The sequence below is a fragment of the Mytilus californianus genome, unplaced genomic scaffold, assembly GCF_021869535.1.
Source record: "Mytilus californianus isolate M0D057914Y unplaced genomic scaffold, xbMytCali1.0.p SCAF_15, whole genome shotgun sequence".
In the NCBI taxonomy this organism is placed as follows: Eukaryota; Metazoa; Mollusca; class Bivalvia; order Mytilida; family Mytilidae; genus Mytilus; species Mytilus californianus.
In genome coordinates, this window is record NW_026262637.1 from 10,897,927 (window position 1) to 10,921,815 (window position 23,889).

At 31.7% G+C, this 23,889-nt stretch overlaps 1 protein-coding gene across 3 annotated transcripts in view; it reads right to left on the reverse strand.

Moving 5' to 3' along the window:
* Positions 1 to 23,889, reverse strand: part of LOC127725380 (uncharacterized) — a 122,660-nt gene that overhangs the window by 95,743 nt on the left and 3,028 nt on the right. The window contains exons 4-6 of one of the 3 annotated variants that reach the window (XM_052232314.1): positions 23,474 to 23,499; positions 19,461 to 19,655; positions 17,398 to 18,035 (exon numbers count right to left, since the gene is read on the reverse strand). The exons of the other annotated variants lie outside the window; for them this stretch is intronic. Coding sequence (XP_052088274.1) covers positions 17,751 to 18,035; positions 19,461 to 19,655; positions 23,474 to 23,499 — 506 coding nt within the window. The 3' untranslated portion in view covers positions 17,398 to 17,750. Of the gene's footprint in view, positions 1 to 17,397; positions 18,036 to 19,460; positions 19,656 to 23,473; positions 23,500 to 23,889 lie in introns of those variants that run through there. 3 annotated transcript variants of the gene reach the window in all.

Genomic DNA, 23,889 nt, shown 5'->3' on the forward strand with positions numbered 1-23,889 from the left:
AAAGGGACTTGCGTCTGAACGATTTAAGAATATTTGGATTTTAATGTAGATCTAAGGAAAATGAAAAACGAAGACTGAAAAAAGTCCATATCTAGCATTAATGTATATATATTATAGGAATCCACCATTTGTTCCATGCTGACATTTTACTTTTTAAACAACTAGTAACTAGAGCCTGCAATATAGGATCTCCGGTTCATAGGGTGATATCTTTTTTCAAACTTAACATTGTTGGCTTATTCTTAATTGACAATCTTACAGCAACTGAACGGTGTTTTATATTAACAAATCATAGTTTTATAGCATTTAAAGGAAGGAGTGGTAAAACAGTCTTTTTTACATCCTTCACACTTATATTCGTTCACCTTCTTTGAACACAAATTCCACGTAATTCTAGTTCCTTTTGAGGAACTAGAATTACGTGGAATTCTAGTTCCTTTTTTGAGGAAAAAAAATGTTTTTTTAAACAGTGAAGTAGGTGGCGAGCGGGCGGCAGGCTGGCGGCTGCCAACAGTGTTTCTATTAACACCTTATGGACCTTTCAACCAATGCTTTTCTAATTTTGATATAGTTTTCCTGATATCCAAATTGAGGTCAAGTTCGATATTACTTTTGCTGTTCTGGTGCAATGAGCCTTGATAGATCGAAAAATTAGACAGAACATGACAGGTTAAATAAACCTGAAAGTGTTTTCAATCAGAATACTCCAATTTCATTCTTACTATCTGCAAGTTCAACAATAGTAACCTTCAAAATACAGAAAACCTGGTTTCTGTCAATTTGTCAAATCACATTTGGTCTCTACTTGTATACAACTGCGAAATTACATGTATGAATCATATGACATACAAAGTCATAGTATTAACCAGTAGCTTGACATTTAAAAGTCATTTTGTATCGCAAGTCCTGAGTGACTTGTTTTCGCGGCCTGACATCTTTAGATACCAAAATTGTCGTGTACATCAAATTTCGAAGATATAACCTTTACTATTGGAAATAAAAATACTCAGTTTATTCGAGTTTCATTGTGCATCATTGTAAATTTACTAAGACACATGTACATATCCTAACCATCATAAAATAAAAGGGTGTTGTAGTCCACTATGGTCATAATAATTATTCAAATCCAAGTATCCGCTTACCCGAATGCACGATTTGATATCTTGTTACATATAACTAATGCTTCTTGCTTAGTGCTGATCTATGTATTTTAGTGAATATAAATAGCCATACGGGGATGAACTACAATCAATTCGTTTCTTAGAAACCATGTATTAGTCTGAACACACAATCGCCTTGACAAGAAATACAGCGTTCATGAACGAATTGCATAGGATGATTATTAGATAAACGATTCAAATCTCCAATTTCCCAATCGTGTAATAGTAATCGCATTGTATGTTGATACATTAATAACTAGAAAACTAAGACAATGACTGTTTCCCAAATTCTCTACTATGACTTGGTTGCAATTTGACGAGATTTGTAAACTGTAACATGCCGCACCATCAACGAAACCGCATTGTCATTCTTCCTCTCTTAGCGACATAACTGAGTAAATACAAGTATCATAATATCAATAATTTTATCATTTATCTTCGAAGTAAAATCTTTATTTTAGAAATTAGTAAATTAACAAAAATACCAAGGAAAATTCAAAATGGAAAGTCCTTAAAAATAACAAAATGAAAAGTTCCAAGACATCAAACGAACGGAAAAAACTGTTATTTTCCTGACTTGGTACAGGCATTTCCTTATGTAGAAATGGTATTTTAAACCTGGTTTGATAGCTTGCTAGACCTCTCACTTGTATGACGGTTTATTCATGTTCAGGCATTCCATTTTTTTACAACAATGTGTGAGAAAAACAAACAAAAATGTCACAAAATGTAGAAAAGGATAATCGAGTCCGTTACGGATAGACGCGATACAGTTGATTATACAAATTAAGGCAACAGTACTTTTCTGATTTATAATTCTCGTAAATCGATTAGGAAGAAACTAATCAATGTAACCAACAAATATCAAAGTAATTCATTCATACATGAATGTTTTTATATTTGAAATCTTTATCAATAGATATTATGACAGATCTGCCATCATCAGGAGTACAAAAAAACTATTAACAAAATAACGAACACAAGGTAAATTCAAAAGACAATAAAACCTGACAAAATCAAACACTTGACTATATCAACCAAAGAGAACAAATTGAAATCAACTGTCATATTCCTGACTTGGTACAGGTATTTTCCGAAAAAAAGTGGGTTAAACGTAGTTTGATAGTTAGCTCTATATCTCACTTGAATGGCAGTTGTTCACAGTTTCGTTATATTGACAAAATTATTCAAGCCGCGTGCAGAGAGTGTGTCACGCTTTCTGTACTTTACGAACCATTGAATCGACTCTTTGAGGGGTCCTAATGTGGCCTGTTGCAAGGAAAAGTTTTTGTCCTTATCGAATATACCCTAATTATTAAGTGGCAGTCTAACTTTACCCAACCTTCATGACGGATAGCCTCTATTACAGGAAATACCTATTGCATCTTTTTGTTAATTTATTCTTACACGAACTTGCATGACATATTTGCCACATGACGTTAAATAACCAACAATCAATCAATATAAGAACGATATTTTATCGTTTGAGGTTTCAAAGAGAAACTTCATTAAGGGGTTATTATCATTTGCAAGACAAAAAAATATTTACTTTCATTTAATGTTACATCCATTATATATTATTAATCCGTCGTTTCTGTATACTTGCCATGATAAATGTTTTTTTTATGTTCAAATAGAGAAAAAAAAGCATTTGCTTCATTATTTCAAGTGTTAGTATGTCACAGATTTCCGGTGAAAAGTCCGTACCTATTTGTTTTTACATTATCCAATCAAATTCAAACACATTTTTTATTGGAACACGTTTCAACGGATGTACTGATTACAGTGACAGGAGGAGAACTGACTCTGAAGTTTAATTTGTCTCAAAATAGTCATAGGCTCGTTCAACGGCACTTAACAGAGCAGCATAAGGAAGTTTGTAAAAAATTGTGTTTTATCAGCAACAGATTATTTACCATAGGTTTAAATTTATGAAAGATGTAGTACAAATAACTGTCAATTTTATGTAAAGTCATTAATTTGTTTTGTATAATAAAACACCAATGCAACCAGGCATCGCATATTGACTGATAGGAACCGATGCTATTTTTTTCTTTCGGCAGAAAATTTGAATGTCATCAAAAGATAAATAATATTTATATGGTCAAATATAAAAAGTATGCATGCATATGTTGATACATTTATCTTTGAATTCTTCATCAATATAAAACAAACATATGTAGTGTCGATGTCAGTCGTTCTACCCTCTGTTGGACAGCTTTTTATAAGGAAGTATATGAAGTCTAGTATACTGTGAAAATGCACAGGCGTAACGTAGTAACTTAGTTATTTTAGCAACATACGATGGAGCAGATGGTATGTTACTAATGTGAAATTGGAAGTTGATAACTGAAAAATGGAAATCATAACCTTGTCATAGATTTAAGTTTCAAGTCGTCTATCGGTATATCGATGAAAAAATCAAGATATGAAGCAGGTTTGAAGGGGCCTTCAATTGCTAAGGCGGTGTTTTCGGTTCCTTCCAAAAAGATTGATAAAAGTCAGAGTTTGAATAATATCTGGCAGTGGATATTAGTAAGATATATAATATTGATGGTTATTTGTCGTATATAAATTGAAATTGAATCTGAAAAGATGTCACAAAAGGCTAATAAAAACCAAAATAAACATCCCATTGAAAATAATGAAGGCAAGATGGCCGACGAAAAAACTCAAGGGGAAACATACTCGTCTGCAGTAAAAAAACCTTTGTTATTGATAGTGTGCTTTCCACTGTCAAACCTGTATTCTTATTAGAAAATGATATATTTGGATTAACAAAACCAAGCAAGGAACAGTTCATAATACCTCTAGAACTCTATAGAACTATTGATTGCAATATATGTCCAGGTAGCCACCTTAAAGGACTCCAAAGAGTTAGAGGTCTTTGGAAAGTATATTTTGATAATGACACAGACAGAAAATCGATGATTTCAAAGGGGCTTTGGGTTAGAGACAAAACTATCCCAGTGTATACACGCAACCCTAGAGTCATGGTAAATGAAAATCCAAATCATTTATAAATACGTGTCAAAAATGTACCCTGTTTACCTGATGATGGACAAATTGAACGCGCATTAGAATACCATGGGTGCATTGTGCACAAATCGTATCGAGAAGGCCTTCGTGTAGCTGGTGAGCTGACTAATTGTCAAACAGGGGATAGAATTGTGATGTGTGATCCTGTCAGCGAACCCCTGCCAAGATCTATGCTAATAGGCAAATATGTTGCTACAGTCTTGCATGCTAATCAAAATGCTTCAGAAGGTCACAAAATAGTATGCTGAAAGTGTTTATAGACAGGACATAAGGCTATGCAATGTCCTAACGATTGGATATGCCTACAATGCAAACAACCTGGTTACAGGCAGGCCGACTGTCCTGACGATTTAAACACTTCCAACTCCTCTAGTGAAGAGGAATCAGATGCCAATGATGCCGTTTCAGAAGACACTTAAGTCTCGCCTGCTCATGACGCACTTCAGCATTCCAACTCAGGTGATGTCCTTGGTAATAACCATGCTAAAGAAAACGCCCAATCAGATGATAACCATTTACAAGATAAAATACAGTGCGATCAAGAAAAATGAATGATAGAGAAAATGTTGAAAAAAAGCCAAAACATAAAAAGAAAAAAAAAATACGGAACCCGGTGGGAATATTGAACAATATTTCAAGGGACAGACAGAAAATACCAATACCCCGGCCGCCAAAAACAATGGAAAAAGAAATGCCAGCACGCCAACAGAAATCAAACACAAAGAAGCTGTCCCTATTCAAAAGACTAAAACTTAGGGCCAGCTGTAAACGGAAATGTAACCAAACATATAAACCTAACACAATAAATCAACAATGAACTACAAGTGTAAATATTTGTATATAATTGTAATATTTAGCCTGTTTTTTATCTAACAAAAAAAATAGAAATTAAAAACCAATTGTTCAGAGAACAATTGAAGGTCTTTCCACCCGAAACGATATATTTTGATGTGAAAAATATTAAAACTAGGTTAGAAATGTAATTTTCAGCGCCAAATGATAGGTTATTATACGCTGAATTTAAAAATATATGGTTTCTATACATTTTTGTTTGAAATAAGGGAGATAATTTGTTACTTCCGGTTTGAAAAAGGTCACTTCCTGTATCATTTGATAGTTAACTTGACACTGATTCCAAAGATATATGGTTCTATGTACTTTTACTTTAAATATGGACAAGAAAAAGCTACTTCCGGTTTACAAAAGGTCATTTCCGGTTGATTTTTTCAAGGTCATATGGCTTGCAACTTAATGCACGAAGTACCATAGCTTTATCAGGCATACATTAAAAGTTAAAGCAAAGGTCAAAATCTAGAACGTCAAATCAAACTTTGACCTTGACCCAAATTTCAAGGTCATGAAACAAGGGCCTCAAATCAAGAAACTCTAGGTCTCTACTATATATTGTTAATGAGTTATATTACCATACAGCTAATATTAGATATAAAAGGGGCGAAAACTCCCATTAAATGTCTACGTACCCTTTCAACTAAAACTAACGTGTTACGACATGTCGCAACTAACAATTCTGTAAAAATATTTTGTCGATATTACATACAATCTCTGAAAATAAGTGAGAACAAGCCAAAATCAAAATTTAGAATATGACCTTGACCTTTGACCTTGACCTTATTTTCTTTTTTTGGACCGAGGACCTCAAATCAAAAGACCTCAGGTCTCTATAAGTTATGGTTTTTCAGTTACAAATGCACATCACTTATATCAAATGCATAAGGGGAAATAACTCTCATATGGAGTCTCCGGATAGCTTCGGTCAAAATTAATCAAATCATCCTGAGGATATAACGAGCAATTTGGTAAAATAAATTAGTCGGTTTCTTATGCGGTTGCGATGTATAAGTAATAACAAGTAAAACAGTGTTCGGGGAGGTAACTCTTACATCGAAAAGTTTTTGGTTACGCGGTGCGAAACAAAAAAACATCGAAGGAAAAAAAAATTAGGCGGAAGAAAAAAATAATAATCAGAACAAAACCAATAGGTCTTTCCACGGAAAAGTGGAAAGACCTACTAATCAGAACAAAACCAATAGGTCTTTCCATGGAAAAGTGGAAAGACCTAATAAAAATGAGTGTGATGTAATTAAGGATTAAATACATTCAAATGTGTATGAAAATAAATCAGTCAAATCTGAAACAAACAAAATGATGTATAATAGAATACAAAAGTATGTCAATTTAAAATACTTTAATTATAATTATATTAATCTAATACAAAACAATTGTAGTTTGTACAATATTTTTTTAATAGAAAAAAAATATAATAACTATACAGAAATTTGAACACTTTATAACAATTATTCTCAAGAAAAAGAGAATAGAAATCTTGGAAAAAATAAATCTATTAATAGTACCTATTCTGTGTCCAACAGGTAAAATCGTTTTTATGTTCCAGATATTGAACTCTACAATTTATTACCCAAAAAATCTCACATCGTTTTATCCGTTTTATTCGCACAATTGTCATTGTCTATTTTCCTTTTGTTCAGTAATATGCTATTACATCCTTTTACTTTTTCCTGTTCAAAGCATGTCAATTCTTTATACGCAGAACTCAATTTCCATTAATAGAACACCAAGTTTTACGAAATCACTATTCCAAAATCTACACGATAAGATCCAATTACTATTGTTTCTCCAGCTACGTTGTCTGGTGTCTAAAAATAGAAAACAACAGGTGTTACAAAATGAAAGAAATCAATTGTTTACAATATTGAAATTGACATGTTACAGCATTATTTTTTGCACAGTGACAGAATCACAATGTAATAGACCTAATAATGTTGGAGACACATATGTCTCTGATAATGTGTATTTGATTTTAATCAAATGTTCTGTAACAAATTCATTACAAAATCTCTGGTTTGTATTATTTTTAACTTGTGTATTAATGCAAAATGAATATTGTATATTATTGAAATATGTGTATACATTTAAAAGAATAATCAGAACTAGGAGAATACAAGAAAGTTGATGGGTAGGCTCAATAAACATTTAAATAAATATATTAACACAAACAAAAAACTTATGACAAAAACAATTCATTTATGTTCTTTAAATTGTCAAGGTCTCAGAGTAAAAGATAAAAGACATAGATTATATTTGTGGATGAGATATCAAAATGTAATATTTTGTTTGTTCAGGAAAGTCATTTCACTGAAGATTTAGAGAAAGACTTAAATTCTGAAATTTAAGGTCAACAATATCATAGCTTTGGAACCTCACAGTCCAGAGGAGTTTCAGTTTTTATTAATAACGATTTAGAATGCAAATTTATAAATATGTTCAAAGACCAAGAGGGCAGGCTACTCTTAATAAATGTTGAAATTGAAGACAGTATTTACACCTTAGTAAATGTCTATGCACCAAATATACCTAAAAAAAGAAATAATTTTTTCAAAAAAGTTAAAGAAGTAGTTACAAAAAATAGTTTAGGAATGGTTATAATTGGAGGAGATATGAATGATACTTTAACAAAAATAGATAACAAAAAAAATGTCAACATAAAAATCAAAACAACCAAAAGCAGTATTTAGCAGAATATCAAAACCTTATCAAAATTCTAATCAAACAATATGAAAAGAAAATATTACTCACCAATGATATTGGTGTCAAGTGGGATCTGTTTAAAACCGAGGTTAGAGACCACGCCATAGCATTCAGCAAAAGAAAAGCACAAAATAATGTAAAAGAAATACATATTTTAGAAAACAAATTGAAGAAATTAAATGAGGGTACAAACAAAAAATGTAAAAAGGATATTATTAACTCTTTTAAAGAGAAATTAATATTATAGAAGAAAAACTTGGCAAACTATATGATTCAAAAACAAAAGGAGCACAAATAAGATCTAGAATTCAGTTGGTAGAAGGAGAAAAAAACACAAAATTCTTCTTGGGACCAGAAAAAGCTAGGCAAACAAGAAAAACTATAACAGCGCTCAGGGACAAAGAGGGGGTGATACATACACATCCTACAGAAATACTAAATCTTGAAAAGGAGCTTTTTGAAGAAATTTATAAAAGTTGAAATCCCAATAAAAATTTTATAAAAGATTATGTTATGAATACAGAATGTGATCATGTCCTAACAGATAAAGAAGGCGATAGTATGGAAGGTTTATTAAGCACTCAAGAATGCACAGATTCATTATTTAAAATGAAACTAAATAAAGCCCCAGGAATTGATGCCTTAAGTATAGAATTTTATAGAACTTTTTGGACACATCTTAAAGAGTTTGCAGTCAAAACTTTTAATTTCTCATTTGATTTGATTTTGATTTTTGGTGTTTTAACACCACTTTTAAGCACCGCTTTTGGGCTATTTCGTGGCGGCCAGTTTTTATTGGTGGAGGAAGACGGAGTGCCCGGAGAAAACCACCGACCTTTTTCTCATTTGATAAAAGGGAGCTAACAAATTCACAAAAATTAGGAGTTATTTCCTTTTTACATAACAAAAATGATCCTCTCAGTTTAGACAATTATAGACCAATAACATTATTGAATGTTGACACAAAATTAGTTGCTTATTCACTTGCTCAAAGAATCATCAAACTATTACCCCAAATTATTCATGGAGATCAAAATAGGTATGTTAAAAACAGATATATAGGATATAATATTAGACAAGTTCAAGATGTCATAGATTATGCAGACAAATTTAATATAGAGGGCGCTTTATTATTCTTAGATTTTTCAAAGGCATTCGATTCATTAGAGTGGGATTTTATGTTCTTTGCTTTTCAAAAATTTGGATTTAAAAATTCTATGATGAGATGGATAAAACTCTTATATACTGACATAAAAAGTTCAGTTTTACACTGAACTGCAGTCAAGTTTAGCGTTTGGTAATTCATTGATAACATTCTGGCGTATTACAAACAAACAAATTGTAACGTCTCATTTCATTGGCCGAAAGATTCAAATACGACAACAATCGTAGTGTGCATGTGAATTGATACAGATGACCGACAATGGAATGTACTATGTTACTACGAACGTAAAAAGAATTAAATAAATGTTTTTTTTTGTAATGCTGTGTCGTTGCCTGATTTTCAAATAGTGGGGTCGAAATATTATTGTTAACATCGAAACAAAAGATTGAAATGTAACATCGGCGAGGATTTTTCTTTTCCACTGATGTGTGAAACTAAAAAGATAAAAAAAATAAAAATACTTGTGAGTAATGATGTCGTTGTTTATAAGAAACAAAATAAATTTACTGTTTTGATTTTAATTGTCTTTTTATTTCATACTAAGATGAATTAACAGAAAGAATAGAGCTTTGCATATCATTTTTGTGCCCGTGTTGTTTTGTGCAAAATACAAAAAAAGTACATACATAATTGATTATGAATAAAATTGAGTTATTAAAAGAAACATCCACATGTTCTTTTAAAGTCTCTAAGTAGTTTTTACCTATTATAGTAAAATATTTTTTTTGGTATATGCCGTGGTTAAAATGTAACAGTCACAATGTTATCAAGACGAAGTATTTAAAACATATTTCATTAGCGGATTCAGATGTAGGATACTGGTAGTACATCTAAAAAATATTTTGTTTTCCAAAAACTAAGTATAAGTTTATCGAGAAAGATACAATATTAATAGAAATACAATAAAATTAAAGGTACACAAATTTAGTATATCAAAATAAGGAGATGTGGTATGATTGCACATGATACTTGGTCTTCTATGTAAATATTTACAATATATAATGTGTGTCGGTTTTTCAATTGAGAACAGCAAAACAAATAATTATAAATTCGTCAACTATATATCGGCGGAGTTACATTTCCTTTCACTGCGCCAATGTTTTGCCATATCCATTTTTCTCTAAACAAAGCCGTGACTGTTACTTGATCTGAATTTACTGAGAATTTCTGTATTTATTTTCAAAAGGAAGTAAACTGAATTAGAAAAAAACACTATCCCAAGTTGAATCCCTTATACCCAATTCTACCTGCCTTAAAAAGTTACTAGATTATGCCATGAAATGATGTACATGTATGTAAATGTAAGTTGTTATCTATAACTAGTCATTGGAATTCCCTTTTTTCTATTACTATGTTTCATATCTACAAAAGAAGTATAACTGAGCCTAGTTTAAGGGTCGATGAGTTGGCTGTGATAAACTGGCGACGGAATATGAATAGTTATTATTATCCAGAACTTTTGAGGGGAGACAGTTGGATTCAATATTTCGTCGTGAAAACCGTTTAATTTTTGTATATAAGAAATTTAAAAAATTTAAATCAAAAGACCTTATTAAAACTATTGCACAAAATTGTAGTATTAATAAATTTTACATGCGATAATGCACTTTATATAAGCTAGCATTGCCATGAGTATTAGTAACTGTGTATTAAACTGTGTTTAAAGTACGCGTGTTTTGAAAGTTTATGTGAGGTCAAAGGTTTGAATTGACCAATGACAACGATCGTTCCTTAGCGAGTTGGTCTAATTAAGCTTGTTTGACTGATTACGTCGCACGGCCTTTCGCTAAGCTTGGCCGCAGTTAAGTGTAAATAATGGGTGGATTTCAAAACCCATGAGTATATATCGTGGAGTACGTCAAGGCTGTCCATGTAGTGCGATAATTTTTGTTATTGCTGTAGAGATTCTAGCTTGTAAAATAAGGCAAGACCATAACCTTAAAGGATTTGAAATCAAGATAGATGGAAAACCCATACTTTAAAAATAAGTCAGCTAGCAGATGACACCACTCTTTTTCTCAAATTAATACAAGATATTTCAAAAGCTCTTAACATGATTGAAACATTTGGTTCACTGTCAGGATTAAAACTTAACAGATCTAAAACGGAGGGTATTTGGCTAGGGAAACAAAAACATTGTAAAGGAAAATATGAAAATATTAACTTTACAGATAAACCAGTTAAAAGTCTGGGGATATATTTTGGGCAAAGAAGAGTGTCATAAACTAAATATTGAAAAACAGCTAGAAAAGTCTGTAAAATTATATCTAATTGGAAAAAAAGAAACTTAACCATGATAGGAAGAATATTCCTATAATTACTTATTTGGCTACAGTCTCAACCTTGGGCAAAGAGTATTTAGATAAATTTAAAAAAAATTATATATGAATTTCTTTGGAACAATAAGACAGAAAAAATTTAACGCACTGTATTAAGCTACAACCAACTAGATGGCGGATTAAAAATGGTAAATATAGATAAATATATAGAATCTATTAAGATAAGTTGGATAAAAAGATTAACTGCTGATAAATTTCTTAATTGGATGGTTATACCAAAATTTTACCATAAATTTGGTAGCAATCTACTTATCTTAAGAATGAATACTTATAATATATACTCGTTACCAGGTACTAAAGAGCTACCAGAATTTTATCTTGATATGATTAAAGTATGGTTAAGAAATAAAAATAATAAAACTAAAAATCCAAATAATTACAGACTTATCCGCCAAGAAGTCATTTGGGGAAATCAATTGATCAAATTTCAAAAGAAAACACTACTTTTCCAAAACTGGATAGATAGCAATATCATTCATATAAATGATATTATTGATGAAAATGGAGTCTTTTTAGAAAACATTATAAGTTTAAAATTAAAAATAATCGAATTGGATAGCTGAATTCTCAAAATTAAGAAAAGTAATCCCAAAAGAATGGTTAAAAATATTTAATGAAGAAAGTTCAATAAAAACTAGTATTTTAACAAATAACTCACTTTATATAAGTGAAAAAAATAATTGCAAACATAAACTAGAAAAATTAGATTCGAAGAAAATTTATACAATTTTAAAAGAATATGATAAAGAAATTCCAATAGGGTATCATAAGTGGAACAGAATATTAAAATTTGAAAATATACAAAGTGAAGCTCAATATATGCAAAATTTTATTCATAACTATTTAAAAGATAATAAACTGAAAATGTGCAGATGGAAACTATTACACTTTATTCTTCCAAACAAAGTGTTGTTAAAACAATGAAAAATAAGCCATAACTCTACTTGTAATTTTGTAGCCTTACAGAAGACTATGAACATTTTTTTGTAACGTGCCACTTTTAAGATGAGTTTTGGGGGGAAATATATAAGTTATTTGAAATAGCTAAGATTGGTAAACACATTTTCACTGAAAGAAATGTAATCTGGGTATATAAAATTAATGATGAACATTATTATGAAATAAATTTTTTACTTACAGTTGTTGTGTTCACTATACACAATATACACTATTTGTCAGAATATAGGACAAAAAATATCAATCTATATAATGTTTTTAGGTCAGAATTTAAAAAAGGATTATTATTACAAAAACAATATATTAATATTGAAGGAAAAGGGATACTAGAAAAGATATATTCTTATATTTGACAACATTGTGATATTATTGTCAATATTGTTATTATATATGTATTTTACAGAACGGTTTGATAGATGATTATTTCATTTAACAATTTCAATGAGTTTTGAAAGTGAAAGTGCCTCTTATTTCTTCCGCAAATTTATATACTGTAATTTTAGATTATACGGAAGATATACAAATTATGCTTACTATATGAGACCAAATTTCCTTTTGTGTACATACCTTCCGTGGCTAATACAATTATATTTGGGAGACACGTGGTGAAAGCAATTAATCCACACAAAAAACAACAACTGAAAAACCGTTATACCGGACTACAGAGAAATATATTAAACCACAAACCAAATTCCGAACACGCTAAGATGACCCGTTATTCTGTTTTATTCTCAACATCTATCAGATAGTAATAATTGATGGTATATTAAAGAAAACTGTTTTTTTTACTATATATATAAAGTTCATATTCAGAGTTATAATAGTAAAATAATAGAGAAATAATGTATTAATGATAAACAATGTATTAAAGACATATAATATACATACTAACAAAATTATAAATATATACCTGAAGATACCCTGGTCTTAAGGTACTAATATGTATAGATTATAACATGCCCTTTTCCATAGTGGCCATGGTATCATCCCTAGACTCCCATATCGGCCTCGAGGCTTTAGCCGAGGGCCGATATGGGTCGAGGGATGATACCAGGGCCAATATGGAAAAGACATGTTATAATCCATTTATCACATATTTAAGTTCTGCAGAAAAGAGAAAAAAAAAGTTCAATTTTAACAATTTAATGAAATATAACAGGTAAAATCATAAAATTTTATCACAAAAGTTTTATCACGTTTTCAAATTTAGTTTTTATCATTTACTCCATAGAAATGTATTGTCACATTTCCACTTATTTTGGAGTATGGCAATACACAATTGCGTAATTCTCCTGCACTTTTTAACCACCCCTTTAGAATTTTAATGTCACTTTCAGTTTTTTTTCCTTGTGTTAGCATTTTTCATTTGCTCTACAAAGTCTGCCGTATTGCTTACCTCCACTGCGATGAAACGAGCACCGTCATTGTTCGCAATTGTCGTTAAGGACGCAATGACGTCACGTCATTTGGAATCAGGGACAATAACCAATAACCTCTTTTTTTGCCCCGGGCAATTTTGAGGTTATTACATATGCAAAACCCAACGTATGCTTAACAAATATGTGATAAACAGGGATCTTCAAATAGCTGTACCAGTGAAGAAATATGTTAACAGCATGTGCAATATTGTTGTTGAATAAAAATAAAAAAGATATGAAGCATACCTTCTACTTTCGGTAGTATCATTAATTTTAGGTTCATAAGCTTACAAGATGCCATTTCTTTTTGTTTGTGCTAAGGTTCTGTATGAGATTTGCTTTATATGCGTATAAAAACAAGTCGGCAAGTAACGATGTACAATTAAAACATGACCTAAACCCAATACAAACGTTTCTCACTGTTTCGAAGGTTGAACAAATGAATGAAATCTATTTTCCGATGTTGAATGTATACGATTGTGTTTATAAGCACTATGTTGATCTGAATCAGTAATATGAAGCATGACTCATTGGTGTAACCATTTCTACGGCACCCAAAATTCGAACTTTATCGAAGTAAATTATAAGAATGTAGTTTAATTTTGGATGTAACACGTCTTCTGATTGGCTGAAAGTGTTTTGTCTATCAGCTCATAGACATAATTTTGTCATGTGATCATGACGTCTTCAACGTAAAGAATGACTGTAATAATTTTTCTGTCTAATCGAAATAACCTAAATAATGTGGTGCACACTTTTAAATAACCAGCTACGCGGGTTTTTCAGTGTGCACCACATTTTTATGTTATTTTTTCATAGACAGAAAAATTATTACAGTCGTTCCTTAAATAAAGATAAACGAGGAAAGAGTCTATTGAAATGCTTATAATCATGAAGTTTGTCAAAATAAAAGATTCAGAACATTCCAAAGGGAGAGTCCAAACAACGGTTAGTGTTGTAGGAAGCTCCAAATCGACGAACAAACAAACTTAAAACCTTACATCAAGATTAAGAAGTCTCGACCAATTGATCACCACTGCCCATAGAACATAAAATCAGACAATAAATAAAAATTTCACTCAGAAAAAAACAGTCCCTTGAAGAAAGAACCAAAACGAAATTAGTACACAAAGGAGAAGGAATAACACATACAAAGGGAAACGGACTTTTGTTGCATTTAGCCAGGTTAACCAAGGATATTGTACACAGGTAGCGGAAAATTGTTATCTATTTAGACTTATATTTGTTGAGAAAGAGAACTAGACAATTTATGACCGATGAGACATTTGGTCAAACCTGAAGAAAATCTAAAACTGAATTATACAAAATCTTAAAGACAACTGAAAGTTTAACTCAAACGCACTGAAGAATTATAACAATAATACTGAATTTGACCTAAAGATGGTTATTCCACTGGCTCAGTCAATATTGATACGGAATTTATTTATTGTAATAACTTTAAATATTAGTGAAATATACTTCTAGCAATATATGACAGTCTGTATACCAGTTTTGTTAAAACTGATTGCTTGTGGACGAAGAAGGGAAGATGATTTGATGCATGAACAATCATGAAATATCTCTAGTTAAAGAAAAAAGGACAACACATTGTCCAAAAGAAAAAAAGCCCGCAAAACACTACACATGTAGAAGACATAAAAAAAACATTGCTAAATGTGACCTCAAATTAACAAAGAGGTAGACAAAAGTGATAAAAATATTTCAGCAGTCCTTGCTGCCGAAGGACAACCTGTCATTTTAACCATGGGTAATTCAAATGACCAGACATATTAAATCTTTCTCAACAACCGTATTGTCAAACATAACATAATATTAGAATATCTAATAAACGGGATATCACTTAAATGTAAAACATTTTCAATAGCCCTTGGCTCATTCTTTATACGTCTGTTTAACAAGTCCTATGCTAAAATCATACTATAAGCTTCCACGACCGTCGTGTTGTACAGAACAGGAGTATCAATGTAACGTTATAAACGAAGAAATAAGGGGCGGGATTGGTGTGTAGACATAAAGAACGTAAATGTGGTCATTGGTGACACATATTTTTCATAATGGTCTACCAAGTTTGGCTGCTGCTGTTCTTTCGCATATTGAAGAGATTATTCAATTGTTCAACGTCAACCTAAGATCTTGTATCTTCTGCGAGTTACAAATATCGCTTGATTGCTATAAACCGTTTAAAAATATGTGTTTTCTTAAACTTGCATTTTTAAACCGTATTTGCACATGACAAGGATAATAATATATTAACATTAAATGTAGAAATGTCAGCTGTGATGTCAGTATATAAAAATAAAAATGTAAGAATTGTCATATTTGAGCACATTTGACGCAATGTTTTATACAAATGAAATAGATTGATTTCTATAGTCTATCTATGGTCGGATGGAATTTCATAATTACGACCGGCATCATATTTTGTTATTATGGAAGATGTTGATAGATCTGGAAAGTGTAAACATTTATAATGAAACAGTTATAGGTTGCACATTGTAAATGCAACTGTTTCACAAACAACGCTTCTTTTTGGAAGATATATAATATTCATAGATAATTTGTTTTGTTTACCTACTGGTTCCCAGATATGATCTCTGTGTTTCATCTCATTGAGACACAACCTTGGAATTTTACCAGTGTAAATACACATAGATAGCGGCAAATTGAATTTTAAGGAAGACCTACAGTGACGGGAGGGGTAGAACGGAATTTATGTCACATCGATGTGTACTTCAAATCTTCTTTATAGTTCATGGTTTTAAAATTCCTCTAAAAAAATAAATAAACGTGTATGACAGAATTATGATATAAATGAATGAAAAACATGGCAATGAGCACAGATACGCATAACCCGTTTTTAACAATTTCTAGCAGGCAAGTGAGTATTTTCCTTAATCGCCGACCTCTTCTTATTTTCCTATGAGTCGGAGTTCCTTCACTTGTTAAAAACAAGAAGATCAAAATAGCCAGATCATTTAATTTCATATTCAGATATATTGATGATGTTCTTTCCATCAACAATCCATACTTTTCCAATTTGGTTCAATTAATATATCCTCAAGAACTAGGAATTAAACAAACAACAGACACGGCTTCTTCTGCCTCATTTTCAGACTTATACCTAGAATTTAACATACGCGGTCATCTCAGTACCAGAATCTATGACAATCGAGACAATTTTAATTTTGAAATGATCAATTTTCCCCATCTTAGAAGCAATATACCAACTTCACCTGCATATGGGATATATTATTTACATTTCCCAACTGATTCATTTTCAAGAGCTTGCAGCTGCTACTTACACTTTGTAAAACGTCAACAGTGTCTGAGCAGAAAGTTGATGAACCAGGGGTATGTCAAAGAACGTCTCGTCCTTTTTCTAAAAAGGTTCATTGGAAGATAACAAGGCCTTGTTGATAAATATTCCGTATCAACTTCACAAATAATACACGATGGTCTTGAAGGATAAATTCTAGGTACTGACATGTTTTCTCATCTTAATATATGCCTTTTTGTGTTTCGTTGTTGACATATTTGTTTGTAAGGTTTAATACACCATTTTCTACATAAGAAAATGCCTGTACCAAGTTAGGAATATGACAGTTGTTATCCATTCGTTTGATGTGTTTGAGCATTTGATTTTGCCATTGGATTAGGGACTTTCCGTTTTGAATTCGTTTTTTTGTTATTTTACTTTTTACTGACTTTGTCATTAATAATAAATAAGGGCGTTCAGTAATACTTTTTTTAATAAACTTTTTTTTTTTTTGGTAAGCCGACAAATTCATAAAATATTTAACAAAAGCTTTTAAGCTGTATATTCTTATCAGACAAACACGGTTGTTTAACAATTTGTATACCTGTTAAACTTCCATGTTGCATAATTAGAGTTCAGATAAGGACGAATCCAACTCATTCCCTTTTAATGAAAGTCAAACGAAAGTCAATCAGCTGGAACTTAAATTACCTTCCATTCTCATTTAACATTGACTGGATTAAACTTTATTTGGAGAGTAATTTTTATATATTGCACAAATAATTAATGATACATAACCTCCATAAATGAGAATAACAAAATATTAATCTAATTTGAAATGTCATCATCGTCGAGATGTCTGTTTTTAAACAGTAATAGAGGATGCATTGATGGCCAGTGTACCATTGGTCTTTCTTCGTACTGTCTCTTAGAGGACAAATATCCCTCGACACTTTGCCTTACAATATAATCAACAGAGACGATAAGTAATGGTTTCCACGTGTTTCGATTATTTTGTTGCTTTGTTCTATTGGTTTTTATCTTACTCCTCCTGTACTTAGGACTATGATTATATGACGCAGAGTTTTCATCATTGGAGTTAGTGTTGCTAATCTACAAAAGCAAATATGAAAAATGGAACTAACTTGTGTTAACGTGTGTTACTTTTAAAAGTACCAAAACTAATCTTTACTGTTTACTGGTAGTTTAAACATATTTTATTTGCATAAACACAAATTGGATGAAACACAAGTCAAACAGATTTATGAAGTATTCTCCATTTAACATATTTACCAATACAATGTATAAGAGCATGCATACATTACATATTATTTCAACATTTCTATAAATTGGACAGAAAAATTAAGTGACACAAAAGAAGTAGAGAGAAAAAAAAGGAAAAGTTTACTGGTATAACAATAAATCACAGAATAATAAACGAAAAACGCGCATTTTTAAAAGAAAACATAATGATTATAATTCAGGCTTCTAGACTAACATAACTTCTTTAATTCATTTTCATGTAAGAAGACATTGATTATGTTAATAATGTCAATTGCTTATTGCTAACTGCTTGACTAAAAAATCTATCAGATAAGGATTTTCTACCCCAGAAAAAGATTACCTAAGCTGTATTTGACAAACTTTTTCGGAATTTTGGGTCCTCGATGCTCTTCAACTTTGTACTTTATATTGTCTTTTTAACTTTTGAAATTCTAGCGACACTGATAAATATTTTGTAGACGAAACGTGCAGCTGGTTTACAAAATTTTAATCCTGGCGTCTATGATTCAACCACTGGGTCGATGCCCTGCTGGTGAAGGTTTCCTCTTTGAGGTTATCACCAGTCAAATAGTTGGTATTTCAGTGTGTATATGAATTATCATTGATATGGTCATATTAATGGATTTACTGTTTACAAAACTTTTAGTTTTTTGAAATACTGAGGATTTTATGGCCCAAGAAGATTACCTTAGCTGTGTTTTGCAAAGCCTTTCGGCATTTTGGGTCATCAATGGTTTTCAACTTCGTTCTTTATTTGGATTTTTTAATTTTTTTTAAACGAGCTTCAATGACGAGTCTGATGTAGACGACACTAGCGCCTGTCGTACAAAGTTTTAATTTATGATGAGTTTATATAAATTTGAAGCCCAATAACATTCTTTCCTATGGTATGTGTCATATTATTATCATTTTCATATTGCAGATAATCCCGTTTTTTATTTCCTTTTGATAAAAAAAAAATTGTCTTTTGTTCCTTTGCATTAGAATTTGCTAATTTTACAGGTTAGCTAACAGCGTGATTTGATTACATAATTGATGCTTGGTAAATTTTTAAGTTTATAATATAAATCTGATTCGGTTTTATTTTGGGCTTGTTCTTCTCTTTTTGCTGCTTTTAGATTCACAATATTGAGTTTTATGCACCACGTTTGATAACTCGATTTACAAAATGTACATAATGTGCATGGAATTGAAATTAATTTTTTGTTATCTTGTACTTTTTTATCAACTCCAAAATTTTATGTATGTACTTACCGGGTCATCCTCATTGTAATATTTGATGTTAGTTCCTTCATCTGACTGACTGTGGTGAGGGGACAAAGTAAATTTGTTCTTCCACTCGTAAATACGATACACAGATTTGTTTATCTTTTGAAGGTTCAGTGTCTGTTTTTCATGATTTACAATGTTTAAATAGAGTTGAAACTCAGTATGAAAATTATTTTTTTCCTGAAAAAAAAGTTAATTGTATTCAAACTCAGTCAGTTTACTGATGATCATACCAACTAGAGGAGCTGAGAGGATAAGCGTTTCGTGTTAAACATGCATCCCAAATTGATGTTCTAGTGCAGATACCTTTCGAAATTGGTAATAGACGATGATTAATATCGAAGATATGTTTCAGGGATGTTCTGGCAACGGGATTTTAGCCTCAACTTAAACCTCATTACGGACATACCGTATCTTATAACCAAAAAGGTAGATTACTATCCGCACACTAAAAGTTGATTATATGAAAGCTGAAAATAACAAAGCTTGTCATAGTTCCCCATCACTCGAAGATTTCTAGGGAAGCATGTACGTATAAAGAGATTCCTTGCGGGTGTTTTCCTCTAATGGGAACTGTCTTAATTTTTCGTCCTAGTCACTCCCTTCAAGATCTTGTGAATTAAACTAATAACTTTTAAAATAACCAATGATTTCTTTTATATTTCAAATTTTGGCATTATATGAATTCGAAACTAAATATTTTGTTTTTAATAAGAGTTTATCAAACCTCCCTCCGACATACAATACTGCGACTTAAAAAAGGTCACTGCATTTACCTGGTTCTCTTCCGCATTAATATACGTGTTATTTGTCTTTTCAACGAAGATGTTTTTCCTACTTTGTAATTGATTTTGTTCAATGTCATATCAAAATTAATACTAGTTATTTCTGTATTTTGAACGAAATCTTACAAATTATTACCAGCTAATCTTCAAAAGTGGATAAAAGAGGGGTAAGAATAAATAGATGATCAAGAAAAACTTCTGCTTAATACATTAAACAATTTTACTTCAGCACGTTGTATTTTCTTATTGTTCTTTCATTTTTTGTCAATTGCCGTAAGGTTGTGACGAAAACACGTGGAATAAAAAAGGGCCAATGGTGTTCACAAATGTAAATAAAATGCTCCGCAGGGCGCAGCTTGATACGACCGCAGAGGTCGAACCCTGAACAGTTGGGGCAAGTATGGACACAACATTCAAGCTTGATACAGCTCTGAATTTGGATTGTGATTAAATATTTGACAAAGCATAGGTTTCTGACACAGAATGAATGTGGTCTAAGAACTTAAAAATTTTAAATTGGACATTCACCTATTATGGTCCAATATCCAAAATCTAAATACATGGTTAGATTCAGCATATCAAAGAACCCCAAGAATTCAATTTTTTATGAAATCAAACAAAGTTTAATTTTGGACCCTTTTGACCTCAATGTGGACAAAGTTGATAATGGGGCCCAAAAATCAAAAATGTAAATACATGGTTAGATTCAGCATATCAAAGAACCCCATATATTCAATTTTTGTTGAAATCAAACAAAGTTTAATTTTGGACCCCGATTTGGACCAACTTGAAAACTGGGCCCATAATCAAAAATCTAAATACATGTTTAGATTCAGCATATCAAAGAATCCTAAGAATTCAATTTTTGTTAAAATCAAACTAAGTTTAGTTTTGGACCCTTTGGACCTCAATGTGGACAAAGTTGATAATGGGGCCCAAAAATCAAAAATCTAAATACATGGTTAGATTCAGCATATCAAAGAACCCCATATATTCAATTTTTGTTGAAATCAAACAAAGTTTAATTTTGGACCCCGATTTGGACCAGCTTGAAAACTGGGCCCATAATCAAAAATCTAAATACATGTTTAGATTCAGCATATCAAAGAACCCTAAGAATTCAATTTTTGTTAAAATCAAACTAAGTTTAATTTTGGACCCTTTGGACCTTAATGTAGACCAATTTGAAAACGGAACCAAAAATTAAGAATCTAAATACACGGTTAGATTCAGCATATCAAAGAACCCCAATAATTCAATTTTTGATGAAATCAAACAAAGTTTAATTTTGGACCCTTTGGACCATAATGTGGACCAATTTAAAAACGGGGCCCAAAATCCAAAAACTTAATACACGGTTAGAATCAGCATATTAAAGAACCCCAAGAATTCAAGAATAAAACCCCATTGAAATTGGTCAAGAAATAAGCAATTTATACGAAGTATCTTCTTTTGTACAATACTGAGCAATTGAATATTTCTTGCTATTGCGCAATACTGTACAGTTGACAATTTCTTGCTATTGCGCAATATTGTGCTATTGGATATTTCTTGCTATTGCACAACACTGTGCAATTGAAGATTTCTTGCTATTGCGCAATACTGTGCAATTGAAGATTTCTTGCTATTGTGCAATACTGTGCAATTGAAAATTTCTTGCTATTGCACAATACTTATTATATAATAATTTACACATCCTGTTTGGTGTGAATCTCCTACCATATCATTATTATTTGCTTTTAAATATAAAACAGAAATAACCAACTTAAAATGGAAAATTTTAAAAGAAAAAAAAGGAAACCCCCCCCCCCCCCAAAATTTTGTGAACCCCCTTATGATTCATCACCCCCAAACTCAATCCCAGCCTTCCCTTTGTGGTATGGTACCTTGCAGTACAATTTCAGAGAGATCTATACACTTGAACACAAGTTATTGTCTGGAAACTAGAAAAATGCTTATTTTTGGCCCCTTTTTTGGCCCCTAATTCCTAATATTGTGAGGCAATTACCCCCAAAATCAATCCCAGCATTCCCTGTGTGATATGGAACCTTGTGGTACAATATCAGAGAGATCCATACACTTGAACACAAGTTATTGTCTGGAAACTAGAAAAATGCTTATTTTTGGCCCCTTTTTGGCCCCTTATTCCTAAACGTTTTGGGCAATTACCCCCAAACTCAATTCCAGCTTTCCCTTTGTGATATAGAACCTTGTAGTACAATTTCAGAAAGATCCATACACTTACACACAAGTTATTATCATGAAACTAGAAAAATGCTTGTTTTTTGCCCCTTTTTTGGCCCCTAATTCCTAATATTGTGAGGCAATTACCCCCAAAATCAATCCCAGCATTCCCTGTGTGATATGGAACCTTGTGGTACAATATCAGAGAGATCCATACACTTGAACACAAGTTATTGTCTGGAAACTAGAAAAATGCTTATTTTTGGCCCCTTGTTGGCCCCTTATTCCTAAACGTTTTGGGCAATTACCCCCAAACTCAATTCCAGCTTTTCCTTTGTGATATGGAACCTTGTAGTACAATTTCAGAAAGATCCATACACTTACACACAAGTTATTGTCATGAAACTAGAAAAATGCTTGTTTTTTTTCCCTTTTTTGGCCCCTAATTCCTAATATTTTGAAGCAATTACCCCCAAAATCAATCCCAGCATTCCCTGTGTGATATGGAACCTTGTGGTACAATGTCAGAGAGATCCATACACTAACACACAAGTTATGTCTGGAAGTTGCAAAAATGCTTATTTTTGGCCCCTTTTTGGCCCCTAATTCCTTAACTGTTGGTACCATAACCCCCAAAATCAATCCCAACCTTCCTTTTGTGGTATTGAACCTTATGGTAAAATTTCATAGAGATCTATTCACTTAAACTAAAGTTAGAGGGCGAAAACCAATGTGTCTTCGGACGACGCCAGACGACGACGACGACGACGACGACGACGCCAACGTCATACCAATATACGACCGCAAAAATTTTTTGCGGTCGTATAAAAAGTCTTAGCTTTCTTTGTAGTGTTTTGTGTATTTGTTACTCTTTTTGTTGACTTTCGGGTTGTTGTTTTTTTTTTTTAACATGACATTGTCAGTTTACCGTCGAGTTTTGAATGTCACCTTGATATCTTCCGCTTCTTTCTTACCACCAGCTTAAAATTGACAATTACAGTACGTTTTGTGTATGCTTATAATACTTACATTGTTTTGATTTTCTAAAGAATTACCTATAAAGATAATGAATCATTTTGTAAGTAAACTAAACGTGAAAACAGATGCTGAGTACACATTTTAGAGCAGAATCCGTACTCAAAATGGTACTCACAAATATGTTAATCTACTTTCTAATAATAATTTAAATCAAAACAGTATGGCAAGGCGTGTGCTCATCTTTTCTAAGTTAAGTTATGTCATCAAGGCTAACCCAATACTTACGTTTCATTTAAGCCTATCTGTTTAGCGGTTTGAAAATATTACCAATAATGGTACCATTGAATAGTTTTATTTTCGATCAATTAACATGACAAATTTTACCTTCCCCTTCAAAACAACAAACACGTGTGTAACATTTAAGAAACACAATTTAGAGCGTAATTCTCAAGACACTTTTTTAGATA